Here is a 15,017-nt window from a genome sequence, read left to right as displayed (position 1 = left end):
TGACTTAGGCCTGAATCAGTTCAATCTGCCCTAGAACTGTGCTGCTGTTTCTCACTGTTGCCTAGAAACCTTGGCAGAGCGGTTGTTGACTGCTAGGAAATGACAAAGTGAGGTTTTGGGGAGCTTTGGCAATATGTCCTCATTGGCCCCATCCCTCAGTGCTTCTGCTTTGGTGGTGGCAGCTGCTTTCCCTTCCATACACTCACTCAACCAGGCAAGAGGGAGGCGAGCAAACTGGGAGCAGCGTAATGGAAACCCAACCTTCATCACTGCCCAGAGGGAAATGGCAGGTGAACAGGGTAGGTGGTGGCTCCCTGCCATTATCCCTACTTTCCTGCTTTCTCCTCTGCCTCCCCCAAAGGGCAAGTCAGTGAGGATGGTGAGGAGTACCGGTAGCTGCTTCAGCTGCCTCTGCCTGAGACAGAATCATGGAAACAGAGTTGCAAAGGACCACAAGGAGATAGAAATGCAGGATTATAAATATTTTAAATTAAATTTAAGAAGCGCAATAACAATGCAGGTTGTGGGTTGGCCATGAGGCCTCTGCCTAGAGCCACCAGCCCACCCTAGCATACAGAATCCTAAAACAATTATTTCAGGCTTTGCACAGAGGCAACATAAAGCGTTTAAACCTCTATTTGTTGTGCTATTGAGTTCGATTAACGGTCAAAAGTGATATGTATATCAAAAAAAGGGTCTGATTCTAGGCTGGCATGTGATCTGCAACCTTTCCCAAATGTGTAAAGGCTGATTCTTAATGTGTGAAGATAGGCACACTTATTATTACAGCATATGGTCAGGGATGAACTACCTTCACATTTTAGCAGATGGCAGGGCTGAGAACTACAGAGCCTAGTGTGCCCTGAATCCAGTTGCCATCCAAATAACACATGTGTATCCATACCTTTGTTGACCCTTCTAAAGATTATCATGGCTCCTCCATGAGGACCTTTTGAGAACCGTGTATGTGTAAAAAAAAAGAAAAAAGTATTTGGTGGAATGTCTTAGTCCATTCACAAACAGTCCCCACAGTTCCCCATACATGGTCGAAGCCATCACAGTCAAATCAGGTCACATCAAGACTGTAACATTCAACTGAACATTTAGTAAAGTGGTGCAACAAATCCATTTGAACCCCACCCCCCAATGTTTTGTGGTTAGAAAAGAGATGAAATGCACTAAAAGGTGTAGGATGATGACCAGTTGATGGGAAGACATATAACCTCCTAGCAAACAAATCCAGATGAAATCAGGCTGAATGCTCATTGTTATATAACCTCATCACAAACAAATTGAATTAATACTCCACCAGCAGAACACCAAGGAAGGAGAAGAGGATCCTGGCAAGGGGTGTAGCCATGACTAGTACACACCAGGGCAAGCTGAAGATGGGGAAAGGGAAGTTGGGGACTTAGGTACTCACAGAACATCAGAGGACAGTGAAGGGACAGCTGACAGTTCACAGGAGCCTAGGGAGGTAACACATCTCCACAGACACAGCAAGCTCTAAGGCACCGAGAACAGCAGGAAGTGCACTCCAGCAGACTGAGGCAGGCAAGGGAACACAGCCCAACTCACTAGTTAACCAGGTGGAGATCATGGGGCTCGTTAGGTCTGGGAGGAGTTTGTGATTGTGCAGCTGGATGAGGTTTAGGGCAGGTGAGGGTTACATGCCCATCAAGTGGAGAGACATAGCTGATCAGCTGAAGCAAACCCAGATATGCCAGCCAAAATTGGAAGGCTGAAAGGGAAGCAATGTAGAAGCTCTGGGTCTGCTTACCTTCCTCCATTGATGGACCAGGCTTGGCTGCTTCAGGAGCTCCACTGGATTGTGACTTTGAGACTGACCCCAGGTTTTCTGATCCTGGAGCTTCTGCAAAGGTGAGAACCTGCCCTGTTTGACTTTGGACTGTTCGTTGACTTTTTAGAATGACTACTCTCCAGTGTTGCCCTTGGGATTGTGCATGCCAGAGGGACTTTCCTCCAGGCATGGTGGGATCTTTCCCCCAACCCCTGAATGTTTTTTTCTGGAAAATTTGTGGAAATTCTCCCTCCCCTCTGAAGCTTTCCATTCCTGCCCCCCATCCCAGGTCTTTACATCTATAATCTGCAGGAGCCTGAGTAACTTGTGTAGAAAAATCTGTGATTTGTTATATGGTAACAATAGAGTGGACTCAGTACTGTACAGAATTATTGTTTATGGAATTGCTCTGATTTAGTTTTTAAATGTGAAGGCAACCTCCCTTCCTTTGCTCCTCTGATATTGTACCTATAGCTATACCTGTCGTTTTCTATGAATTCCCATTTGGTTCATAGTTTGGGTCCATTCATTTCAAAATCTTTTTCTAATTCAAGTAGAAAAGCACTACACTATTAGATTTGCTTTTAAAAATCAACACTTGTAAACATATTGAACAAAACTGTGAGACCTCAAGAACAGATGGGGAAGTGGGACAAACAGATGGGAAAAAAACTTTGCTTCCAAAAAAAAGCGGGGGTGGTATGTAAAATTTAAGGTACTTTGAATAGATACTGCATCAGTATCTGTAAAATCCTAAATTCCTAGCAGTGCTATATATACTGTGCAATATACAATTTTTAAGAATTGTAAAGTGAGAAGCGTATGAGATAGGGAAGTTATATTTGTTTCTCAGTTGAATATATTTTATATTACCAGAACTACAACCACTTAGTTTTTCTTGTGTGCATCTGCCCCCTGCCACTCTAAACAATACATTTACTGGCATCCAATACACATTTAAAACACATTACTTTCCCCAAAGAATCCTGGAAATGTTAAGTTTGTTTTGCACACGTAAACTACAATTGGGTCATTTCCAGGGAATGACATTCTCTAGTTTTTTGCTGGCATAAGTGTATCAAAATTAGTACTTGATCACAGTGTGTGTGTGTGTGTGTGTGTGTGTGTGTGTGCGCACACACACACACGCACACGCACACACACATTCTAATGAATGCATTGCACTGTTTGCAAGCACAGTGACTCTTAGTAAGATTTTAAATCTGAATATGAAAAACTCCACCAGAAGAATGTGTAATTTTGAAGATGCATTTTTACAAGTTCCGGTAACACTTTGCTTGCCCTGCGACGTCTTGGGTACAAAATTCCATTGATAATCGACTTCTCAAAATAACATCATTATGAGAAACAGAGAACTGAATTGCCTCCTACAAATTATTACATATTTGATGTACAAGAACTGGAGAACAATAATCATATCCACTAATATTTCAAACAGAAAGCTTTATTAAAAGAGCACAGGTGGATGATGGAGTATGTACTTTCAGCTCATTTGGAAATGAAGAATTAACTAGAAGTATAAACGTTTCAGATACTGACTCAGTAAGAACACCAGTGGGTGAATGAACATTATTAGGCATGTACACATGAGCACTGTATTACTAGTAACAGTTACAGCTCCTTTAAGTAATCCAGCAAAGGTTCCAGAGGTATGTCTTGTCCTGGACGGAAAGGTCGAAAAGCTTTGTCAATTTTCAGTGGACTAAGGCACAGATCATAAATTTGATTGTAGTTATGGATTAGGCGCTTGGCTTTTTCTTTTTCCAGCTTGCCTGTATTTGTTAGAGAGGAAAAGAGAGAGAGAAAAATATTATCTTCCCCTTTGAACAAAATCAGACTTAACTATTGAGCAAATGGAGCCCTGGTGGTCTGTTCACGCATAATATCAAAGCACAGGCGTAGTTAATGTGGTGCACGCCTGATGTTGGACTAAAGCTCCCATCAGCCCCAGCCAACATGGCCAATGGACAGGGGTGATGGGAGTTTTAGTCCCAACAACATCTGGAGGGCATCACATCGTTACCCTTGTGCTACATTTCAATTCTTTACATCACAGCCAGTTGAAGATTAAAAACGGGCTGCTGTTGGACCCCCTCATTAAAAGCAATTTGGGACAAAAATATTACTACCGGTACCAAGGAGTGAGTTGATCATCTGTGCTCATAATTATAGGCCAATAATGTGCTACTGCCTATTTTCTTCCCTTCAGACATTCATGGATAAATAAATATGAGGTTGACATGAAATACAAGCCAAATACAAAAGCCATCTCCTTAGTGTAGCAGCCCCTTCTCCAATCACAACTATTCTTACCTGTGTTTTTCAAATCAGACAAATAAAGAGCCCTCTCCAGTTTTCTGAACCGGTCTATCCAGGCATCTTGTTCCTCAGCATCAATGGAGTCGTCTGTGACCTCCTTCGTTTGCTCCCAAGTCTTGCCAGCACAACGGTTGGACCACTCTTTGTCCTTTGTCCAAATTACATCAAATTTTCAAAAGTTTAGTATTTGTCAACTTTCTATGAAGATGGAGGAGGGGTTAACATTCAGTTTCAAGTATTGGCTCCTTCAAATCCTCACTAAAGTATTTGGGTCAATTTGTTGGTTAAAAGTGGGGAGATTACATTTTGTTTTGCTTCTGTGACACAGTCATTGGTGTGATTTGGAAAATGAGGGTCCAGTCACAGATTATGGGAGTTAGAATCCAATAAAAATATCTGGAGGGCCCCGGATTTCCCATCCTTGTCTAAGATTCATTCAGATGTGGGAAATATTGTTAGTTTTCCTGATTATAATGCTAGTGATTCTGTCAGATTTTCTAATTCTCCTTTCATGCTGCACTACCTGTTGTGCTGTGGGATGACTTTTTGACCTAAATGCTGGCTTGTTGCACCAAATTTCATTCACACCAGTGGGTGTGGTGTGACACAACAATGAGTGCCATTGAACATAATTGATATTCCTCTCACCCTTTCCACACCTGCATGCTTCTATTTCCTCATGAAAACAGCAGAAAGGAACATTATGCCAGTAAAGGTAAAGGACCCCTGACAGTTAAGTCGAGTCAGACGACACTAGGGTTGCGGCACTCATTTCATTCTATAGGCCGAGGGAGCTGCGTTTGTCCACAGACAGTTTTTCCAGGTCATGTGGCCAGCATGACTAAGCCGCTTCTGGCAAAACCAGAGCAGTGCATGGAAACACCATTTACCTTCCCGCCGGAGCAGTACCTATTTATCTACCGTGTTTCCCCTTTTTTAAGACACCGTCTTATAACTTTTTTCTCGCAAAAAAACACAGGGTGTCTTATTTTCAGTGGGGTGTCTTATTTTTTTATTACCTGTCATCTAGCCCAAATTCTACCATCAAGTTACCCCAAAGCAGATGCAGCACATGAGTGTCTGAAGAGAGGGGAAAGAGACGGAAAAGGAGGGAGGGAGAGAAGTTCCAGAGCAACCCCCCAGCCCTCCGGATGCTGTGGGGCTGCAGTTCCCATTATCCCCAACCACTGGCCATGCTGGCTATTGGGAGTTGGAGTCCAGCAGCACCTGAAAGCCTGGCTTGGATGAACATCTTCTCCTTAGCCCTCCCCATCCGCTACGCTTTGAGCAACGTGACGATGGGGCAGAGCCGATCTGGGGAGGAAAGGTGGGGAGGCGGCAGCTGGGGAAGGTGGGGTTGGATTGAACCCTGAGAAAAGCAAACCCAAAAGGTCCACACCTCCTGTTTCTTGTGCCCATTTCTGCTTTGCTGCAGATAATATTTTTAAAAGGAAAAGGAAACTACCCAGTTATCTTCCTTTTTAAATGTGAAATTTAAACAGACAACAGAGTTCAATGGTTGTAAAGAACTAAGGAAAGACGTCTGTGCATTTCTCAATTGGCCGGGAGGGTTCCACAATTACACACACACACACAGAAAAGAAACGGAGGGGTGAAATTGTAATAATAGTGATGATGATAAGATATAGTTTGCATTTCTGTACATTGCAAAAAGGGAAGAAAACAAGAAAATGCAAGAATCCAAAAGGCACACCCCAGTCGCCCTCCCACCCAGGCCCCTGATTTCTGCCGATCCGGAGGCCACTGGCTTACGTGGTTCGCTCGGCCCGGCAGGGCGCTCCAAGTGCTTGGCGCTGCGGAGCGTTTGGCGTGCTCCACGCTGCAGCTGCCGGTTCTGGGTGGCGGGGAAGCAGGTCTCCTTGGCCGGGCCAAGCGGAGGCCGCTGGCTCAGGCGCTCCGCCCGGCCCGACAGAGTGCTCCAAGCGCTCAGTCCTGCAGAGCGCTCGGCGCGCTCCACACTGCAGCAGCCGGATCTGGGCGGCGGGGAGGCAGGTCTCCGCCGGGCCAGGCGGAGGCCGCTGGCTCAGGCGCTCCGCCCGGCCCGACAGAGCGCTCCAAGCGCTCAGTCCTGCAGAGCGCTCCAAGTGCTCCATGCTGCAGCCGCCACTTCTGGGCGGCAGGGAGGCAGGTCTCCTCGGCCGGGCCAAGCGGACGCCGCTGGCTCAGGCGCTCCACCCGGCCCGACAGAGCGCTCCAAGTGCTCAGTCCTGCAGAGCGCTCCAAGTGCTCCATGCTGCAGCCGCCACTTCTGGGCGGCAGGGAGGCAGGTCTCATCGGCCGGGTCAAGCGGAGGCCGCTGGCTCAAGCGCTCCGCCCGGCCCGACAGAGCGCTCCAAGCGCTCGATGCTGCGGAGCGCTTGGCACGCTCCACGCTGCAGCCACCGGTTCTGGGCGGCAGGCCTCCTCGGCCGGGCGGAGGCAAAACCGCTGGCTCGGGTGCTCTGCGCGCTCGCCGCTGCAGCAGCAGCTGGCTCCAGGCACCAAGCCGGCAGGCCTCCTGCTGCTGCAGCCGGCGTTCTGAGTCCCGCTGGCTGGCTGGGGCCCTCGGCGGTCTCGCTCCACACGGCATGGAGGTATGTCTTATTTTCAGGGTATGTCTTATATTTCACAAATGTTTAAAAATCCTGCCATGGCTTACTTTATGGCTACGTCTTAAAAAAGGGGAAACACGGTACTTGCACTTTGACGTGCTTTCGAACTGCTAGGTTGGCAGGAGCTGGGACCGAGCAATGGGAGCTCAACCCGTCGCAGGGATTCGAACCGCCGACCTTCCGATCAGCAAGTCCAAGCGGCACAGTGGTTTAAACCACAGTGCCACGTGTGTCCCTATTATGCCGGTATGCTGCCCCAAATTTCATTGCTTTACTCCCGCAATTTTCTGGGTTAAAGGGGGCAGCAAACATATTTCTTTTCCCTTGGAATCAAATAACTTGGGAATAAATACTAAATATGCATTATATTCCATTAGTTTTCAAGAAGTGGCTTTTACATTGTGTGAAAGTTCAAATGTAATGCAGAAACGTCAGGGAAATTGTCATATGAATGTAGCCCTGGACAGTACTGGGCAAATTGCTATCAACCTCATTTCCCTCTTCAGAGAAACAAGGCAGGCCACAATAGTCTTTTTACATAGTTGCATTCAGGATGGGAGCAGATGAATGTGATAAATTCCTTTGGAAAGAAGAGTGATACAAATTTAATCACTACTACTCATTTCTGAGTTCTTTTGCTACACAGGGTTCTAAGCAGTATTAAAGCTTTCAAGCACAATTTCACAGACCCATTTTACAAACCAGACTTTCTTAACAATTTGTGGATGAATCAATATAGTTTTGAAAATACCTGAGAGTCATCTTCACTTTTCTCCTTGTTTCCTCCTAAGATGAAAACAATTGTGAGGTATTTTATTGTTTATTAGTTGAAGTTGTATGATTTCCATTTATTTGGAACAGGCCACTCTCAGATATGACATGAAAACTATTGCTGTGAACTCTTAACACTAACGTGATTGGAGAAGCTCAACTTTGATTCGGTTTTCAGCCAACTTGACCTTGAGTTACCTTCCTAGAAAAATGTTGGGGGTAATCATCACCAGACTTCAATGAGGAAACTGTGCTCTCTAGTGGCTGAAGCACACTATTTCTTGTTCTATGAGATGCAACCTTCAAATATTTTGGACTACAATGCCTACCCGCCTCAGCCAGCCTGGTTGATTGTCAGAGATGGGAGCTGCATTCCAAAACATCTAGAATGCACTACACTCAACTGTCGTGTCATTTGTACCTACAAAATCTGACTTGCAACAACCTCTGGCCCTCAGACTAGCAGCAAGTAGCACAATTGGCATGGTGGCAGCCATAGACAAGTCTCCAGTTCCAATCAAACATGGAAATGCATGCAAAAAAAGAAGCTAGATTTTGTGTGCATAGCACTAGGTGGCCAAAAAGCCATGAGTGCAAGGAAATGGATGTTGTGGGGGTGGAAGGTTCATGGTCCAACCCTCCTTGCACATAGGCTTTATCATCACCAGTTCTCCAGTTGAGACCATCAGGTATTTGGAAGGGGTCAAGATTTAGATCCTATGCTCTCCTCCATAGCAAATTGGGCAATGCCAATATGGGGTTCCATTTACTATTCACCAATGGAGTTTTGTGTGTGCCTGCACAGTGCTTTGTGAATCGACTCGTGCCTCAAACTGAAACCAGCAAATACATGTAGAACACAATTCTATTTGTCATCTTTCTTCTCAGTTGCAGCCATTGATGGTGTCTCATTCCACATCACTGGCATTTACCATTGTAGATCCAATAACACTGTCATATCTGAAAACCTACGTTTCCCTTGCTTATACCTCTTTGGACTATATGGCATGATAGCAGGGTGTGTATTGCAGTTAAGAGTGAGTGTGTGTGTGTGTGTGTGTGTGTGTGTGTGTGTGTGTGTGTGTTGAAATAGTAACACATGCCTGGGCTTAGGGAATGCATACAGGCCCTCTAGCCAAGTTGTGAATTCGCCTTGGGGAATGGGACATACCATATCCTGGACAAGGGCAAGGAGCTAAATCTGAATTAGGAATGTCCTTTAGCGGAACCACAAAAAGAGAGGCAACTCTGGCAGGTTTTCAAAACAGGATGGAGTGATGGTGATGGTAGCAAACTAGGATGGCATACAAGAAAACCAATCATTATAAAAGTGGAAAACCTGTGGACTTCCATATAATGTTGGACTCCAACTCTCACCAACCCCATCTAATATGGCCAATGATCAGGGATGATAGTAGCCGAGTCAATAACATGTGGAAGGCCACAGATTTCCCATCCCTGCCCTATAAGATGTCATGTACGATGCAGCCACAGTTCCTCAATTAATGTGACTTCTTAAGGAGACTAGTTCATTTTTTCCCTATTAAACTGTCACCCTCACCTACATCTGTCTCTTTCACTTATAATGTTTAGTAGCACTCGGTTCCATAACCTTCAGCTTATATTTAAAGCCCTGTGGTGCTTGATCCTTGAGCAAAGATCTGTAATTTCTCATCTACACTGATTGGACAATGTAGTAAGTTATGGATGGCAGGCCAGATTGTGAGGCATGAAATTAAACCGTGGGAAAGATGAATCAATTCCCAGGAATGAATAGCATTTCTAGTTGAGAAGACAGCTGGTTTGCCTGCAGCCAGATGGTTAAAGTTCAAGCCCAACTGTTGCATGCTGATCAGTCTCTGTAGCAATGGTGGCTATTGGCTCAACTCCGTGCTTAGTCACCTCCTGAATATTAAGTATCCCAGAGAGCTTTCTAAAGATAATTAGATTAATACACTGCCTAAGTCAATGTCTCACATCCATCACTCCTTTCACAATTTCCTTTTTTTAATAAACAACAACCCAAACCCACAATTAGCTAGCACTCTGTAAATCACATGCCCAACATTATAATTGTTTTAACAGGTGCATTGTAGTCCCTTGAGGAGCAGTATTATACTACCTATTTCATAGATCTTGTGGAAGTGGTTTATAATACCACCTCTGTCATCTTTCTAAGAGTGCAGCATGAAGCACCCAGCAATTCTAGAACAAAGTCTGAAAATTGTCTCCTACTCTTTAATACCTAAGGTTAGATTCAGATGTGCAAGCTAATGGAAGATAGACCTATCAATCTAATTGCCATCCCAGCCAAATGGATTCTCCATGTTGAGAAGCACCCTGAATGGCCAGATGGTGTAGAGAGAGAATTCTTGTCACCATCATTCCCTGCTGAATAGCTTTACTGAATGTATTGGGAAATGAATCTGGTCTAGATAGATCTTTGTCCTGATCCAGGTTAATATTTAAAATGTTATCTACTAACAACTCATTTACTAATAACTCATGGAAAAGACCCTGATGTTGGGAAAGATTGAGGGCACTAAGAGAAGGGGACGACAGAGGATGAGATGGTTGGACAGTGCTCTCGAAGCTACAAACATGAGTTTGACCAAACTGCGGGAGGCAGTGCAAGACAGGAGTGCCTGGTGTGCTATGGTCCATGGGGTCACAAAGAGTCGGACACAACTAAACGACTATCCAACAACAACAACTCATCTGGATTCCTTCACCTCAGGCAAACCTTTCACCTCCTTGGGCGAGACTTCCCAGGTACATTCCAAGTGAATTGTACTCAGTGCATGTTGAAGTGTTTCAGTTTAATGAAAATAACTTGTCCATTTAATTATTGAGAATTTCAGGGAGTGGTGCCCTAACTGAAACTCCTCTAAGAAAGCCCAATTAAATTTCCTTAGTCATTATACCATGTAATTCGTGCAGGAAGTGATGGAGTAGGAAATCCCCAATAATTTGTTAATTCTGTCTGAGGCAAGTTCTGGGCTGTGATATTAAATTCCAAAGTGAGCTTCTGTGATTTGAAGGCGCAGCAAACTGTCAAGATTCATGCTATCTTCTCAGTGAAGATGTTCTGATTCAGAGCTGATTAGCAGAGCTATTGCTAATTTTTGTTAATATATTGAATCTGAACTCGAGTCAAGGAAAACTGTTGGCTGTTAGGATTTTACTCCTCGTCTTCCTAACACTTTAATTTTTGCTGCAGGAGGGCATTAGGATATAGTGGAAGTGATCATCTACCATTGCAGAGGGCCTTGCTGCTCTGATGAAACCATGGTGGTTGAGAACCTGTCACCAGCTGTCTTCCTACTGGTAGTATCAAGCACAGGCCCCTGAAACGGGGGTCCTGTATTGGCAGGGCAGAGCGGAGCTCGGGATCAACTGGATCCAAAGTTTCTCCAGCCCTCTAAAAGGGGCCCGGTGGGCTCTTCCACTTGCTACAAATGATATATTTCAACAGCCTTCTCCAGAAATGTAAAATGTTGTTGCCACCTTGTAATATTTAGGTATGATCAGAATAACAGCAACTGCATAGCTTACTTCTGCAAACAAGCAGAGCAGGGTTGGTCCCAGCCTGGACTTTCTTCAGAAACTCCACAAACGTTTTCCATCTACATGAGGAAACATCTCAAGATAAATGCAATATTTGAAAGCATATCTCCTGTTCATTAGGTTCTCCTTCACAACTTTCTATATTATAGTTACATAGGGAGATTATATGTAAGCAAAGCCAAGACATTAATGTAACATCCATTATAATATACATAATATTATATACAGTAATATAAATTGTCCTGCTTTGCTCTGTGATTAGCTCTCTTGTTTTTGCATCATGTGAATCTTCTATCATTCTCAACTGTTCACCTTTTTCTCATTCTCCTATTTATGTATTTATTTAAGGGAGTTTTTTTGGAGAACATATTCTACAAACTGGCTCACAACTTATTTAAATACAAAATGAATCTTTTTAATATACATGTTATAGTAATATTAAAAACCAGCAGAGATAAAACAATAACAATAAATTCAGCCAGACATTGGCATACCAGTCCCAATTCATAACCTAAGCCTTCAAACCCTGTTGGAAAGGATGGGAAACATGAGGCTGCCTACATTGGAAGAGATCAGATTCCATAGTTGTGGGGAAACCACTAAGAAGGCCCTGTTACAAGTACCTGTAAACCTGATTACCGTATGTTACACTGGAGGACACCCAAGCTGGCCCTCTGGTCCCAAACCAACACTTTGAATTTTCCTTCTTTTGGAAGTCCTTTCTTAAGATTTTCTTATTAATCCTTTATCTATTTAGTAATGTTTTTCTAATCCCTTCCCTGTGCTTCATTCTACTACACCTGTTCTTTATAAATTGGTAATCGTTGGAAAATTCTCTTTGTCAGTGGCCTCCTAAAGCTTCATTAACCTTTGACCCCAAAGCCATAAAACCAGCAATCCACTTTGGGACTGGTTTGGAGTCAATTGGATGAGGTTAGGTTTTGGTGTGTCCTTATGGCCTCCCATGGTGAGTGCAGATTACTCAGTTTGGGTGGGGGGCAAGGAAAGCGGGATTTGCAGCACAAAACTAGCACAAAACTTTGGCATCAGTTTTAGAGAAGGGATATTCCTATATTTTGGGGTCATAGGTTAATGAATGTGCCTACTAAAATACTAGGAATTACCAATCTGTGTCAACTTTGATTACATTTCTGGCATTTACTCTAACATCACACATATGATGCTCCCCTGATTTTTGCCAGAAGCTGAAGTATCTCTCTTAGTCAAACCAGTAGCTCGTTTAGTCTGTCAGTAATGATTATCAGGAAGTGTATTGCCCATTGTTCTTAGCAGATGGCGTGTTGTCTAGGTTCAAGCAATTCATAGCTGCCAAGTTTTCCCTTTTCTCACGAGGAAGCCTATTCAGCATAAGGGAAAATCCCTTTAAAAAAGGAATAACTTGGCAGCTATGAGCAATGGTCTTTCCCAATTATGCTACCTGGAAGCTGACCCAAGGGACACTGAGAAATGATTCATACCTAGAATCTCTTTTGCGCAAGGCAGGTAATCTGTAACTGAGCTAGGATCCTTATCGGAGAACCTGTAGGGGAGTCAAGGGTAGACTTCATAACAAAGGAAGCAATGGTGCTTAAGAAGTTAATCCTTTGGTTATTCTTTTTAATGCAGTCAGAAGGAGAAAGCAGTAAAGAAATCAATGGACTTCCTCCTGGAGTTGTTTTTCAGCTTATTTTTTTCACGTCCTATTTACTTTCCATGACAGGTTAAAGAGAGAGCATTACTTTGTGCAATGAGATTAATCTCGCATGACTGCTATCAGTCATGGTGGTGTATTGATCTTAAGCACATTTAATCACAAAGTGGCTCAGAGCTAGATTCTTGCTAATTGCTGAAGGGTTGCATTCACTGTGGAAGCAGGGATTAAAATGGGTAATGCATAACTAAACCAATGACTCCGGCACACCCCATAGGTTTATTTTGTTTATATTGGATTTAAAATCTTTAAAAATGTAATTCTGAGTATGGCTAACCTTTGCTAAATGATTTTTCTTATATTCGTTTTTGGGTTTTTTTGCGATGGTAGTGGTGGGAGCTTTGGCAAGCTAGTATGCAATTGCAACTTATCTATTATATGTTTAATTTAGCAAAGGAAGGCATAGGCATTAATACAGAGCTATAGTAAGACCTATGCATTATGGACAGCAGAATTCAAGAAGCCACAAAGTTTCCCTTGAAAAGATCAGCAATACAAACTAAGCAGAAGGACACCGTCATAATATATGGTGATAACACAATTTATTCCTCTGTAATTTAGCATGAGCCAAGTTATAGACAGTAGATCACATCCAACTAGGTTCTACTCAGAGCAGACCCATTGAAATGAATGGGCTCAAGTTAGTCATGACAAATAATTTTATTGGGTCTGCTCTGAATAGAACTAACATTGACTACAACCAGTACTAGCAGGGAGTATTAATGGCTGATATTGTACTAAGGATTCATAGCCACTCTATATAGGTGCCAACTGAGTGGTACAGAGAGAACTAAAACCTGAAATCTCACAGGGCTAAACTCTTACATTGCATCTTCAGACTCCTCAAAAAAGGGCAAAAATATGATGGAGTATTTTGCAGATATGCATGTCAATGACAACTGTGATAACCTTCAGATCTACCGGTAAATCGTTGAAAATGTTTAAGTGGTGCGTATCAGTGGAATCCCCCGTAAAAAAGAACCACTTGTTCATCTGTTCTAGCTCAATATTGCCCTCAGTGATTGGGGACATTCCTAACCCTACCTGGAGATGCCAGGGATTGAAACTGGGACCTTCTGCATGGAAAGCAGATGCTCTACCACTGAGCTATGACGCTTCCTCAATGCATTTTTGCCATTCCTTCTTTCTCCTTTTCTGTGTGGCACAGCTGCACTCAACAAGGACCAGACTACAAGTTTAGTGGACAGACAGGACAAAACTCTCCCCACCACCCCTTGCATGGGATGTCTTCTTGGCTTTGTAGGAGTCAAACTTTTGCACACTCTGACTGAAAAAACAAGGGAAGCAATGCATGCTATCTGGAAAATTGGGGGCCTTTGGACATAACCACCCAGCTGCTCTCAATCCAGCAATTATGTGTTCTCTCCAGAAACCCAACTCTCTAATTGTATTGCCGCATTCCGGGTCTTAGGGTCAAGATGCACGCATAACGTACTGAAAGGAAGGAAGCATCTCAAGAAAAACTCACTGTATTTTGCCTCTTTTGCCAAACTCACAGGTGCTAACCAAAGCTTCCAAGATCCCAGTGGGCAGAGTTAGTCCGTGCTTTTTGCAAATGATCTCTGTCTACAAATAAAATAAGTTTTGAGAAATAAGGCCTCCCATGAAGTACTATAGTCAATGAGCATACAATGAAGAAGAGCAAACTATGGAAATTCATAACAAAATATTGTTTTGGAAGAATTCTATTTTTCCCCCCAAGCAACTGTCATGTGAAAAGCATAGTCCCAATCCAAGCTGGTGCTTTTCAGCTATGGAGACTGACAAAAATCAAGAGAACTTGAAGAACCCCTTGTTGACTTCATCTACCTCCAAACTAAGACCTTCTACATATGCTGTGTATAACTATGAATTGCCCCTGCAAATATATATTTGTTAGACTAGCAAAATGCCTCCTGGTAAAAGGATTATATACTGTGTGTTTTTCCATAAAAGTTTGATTTTCATTTATGTGGTCCCCTTTCACACTGGGACCAGCAACACATGGAACTACTTAATACCAAATCAGATCAGTGGTCTATTTAACACAGTATTGCGTAGACCAGGGACTTAATTGTTTGTTCAGACCAGTTTCTGAGTTCTCTCCTTCAGGTTGGACATTGTTTTATGCAGAGTATGTACATGTTGTCTTGTCTACATCCTGCGCTCGTGATATTTGGTATCAGCCAGGTGTGTTCTCATGGGATAAGAATGG

General features: G+C 43.4%; 1 protein-coding gene, 1 long non-coding RNA gene and 1 other non-coding gene across 5 annotated transcripts in view; 1 reads left to right on the top strand and 2 right to left on the bottom strand.

Annotated features, from left to right (window-relative positions):
- Window positions 1-3,250: 3,250 nt before the first annotated feature.
- The window catches only part of C7H1orf87 (chromosome 7 C1orf87 homolog), a 20,660-nt gene continuing 8,893 nt past the window's right edge, over window positions 3,251-15,017 (bottom strand). For all 3 annotated transcript variants that reach the window (XM_035121455.3, XM_035121453.3, XM_088673964.1), the window contains 5 exons: window positions 14,292-14,389; window positions 11,080-11,150; window positions 7,505-7,539; window positions 4,136-4,289; window positions 3,251-3,594 (listed from right to left, as the gene is read on the bottom strand). In XM_035121455.3, the coding sequence (XP_034977346.1) occupies window positions 3,434-3,594; window positions 4,136-4,289; window positions 7,505-7,539; window positions 11,080-11,150; window positions 14,292-14,389 (519 nt within the window). In that variant the 3' untranslated portion in view covers window positions 3,251-3,433. The remainder of the gene's footprint in view (window positions 3,595-4,135; window positions 4,290-7,504; window positions 7,540-11,079; window positions 11,151-14,291; window positions 14,390-15,017) is intronic.
- LOC148685040 (uncharacterized) overlaps window positions 10,058-15,017 on the top strand; it is a 23,463-nt gene continuing 18,503 nt past the window's right edge. The window contains exon 1 of the long non-coding RNA XR_015951033.1: window positions 10,058-10,296. This is a non-coding gene — a long non-coding RNA (uncharacterized LOC148685040). The remainder of the gene's footprint in view (window positions 10,297-15,017) is intronic.
- On the bottom strand, window positions 13,848-13,916 carry TRNAG-UCC (transfer RNA glycine (anticodon UCC)). The gene has a single exon. It is a non-coding gene; the product is annotated as a tRNA-Gly (tRNA).

This window comes from Zootoca vivipara, chromosome 7 (assembly GCF_965207765.1).
Source record: "Zootoca vivipara chromosome 7, rZooViv2.hap1.1, whole genome shotgun sequence".
Taxonomy (NCBI): Eukaryota; Metazoa; Chordata; class Lepidosauria; order Squamata; family Lacertidae; genus Zootoca; species Zootoca vivipara.
This window is presented reverse-complemented; position numbering and strand designations above follow the sequence as displayed.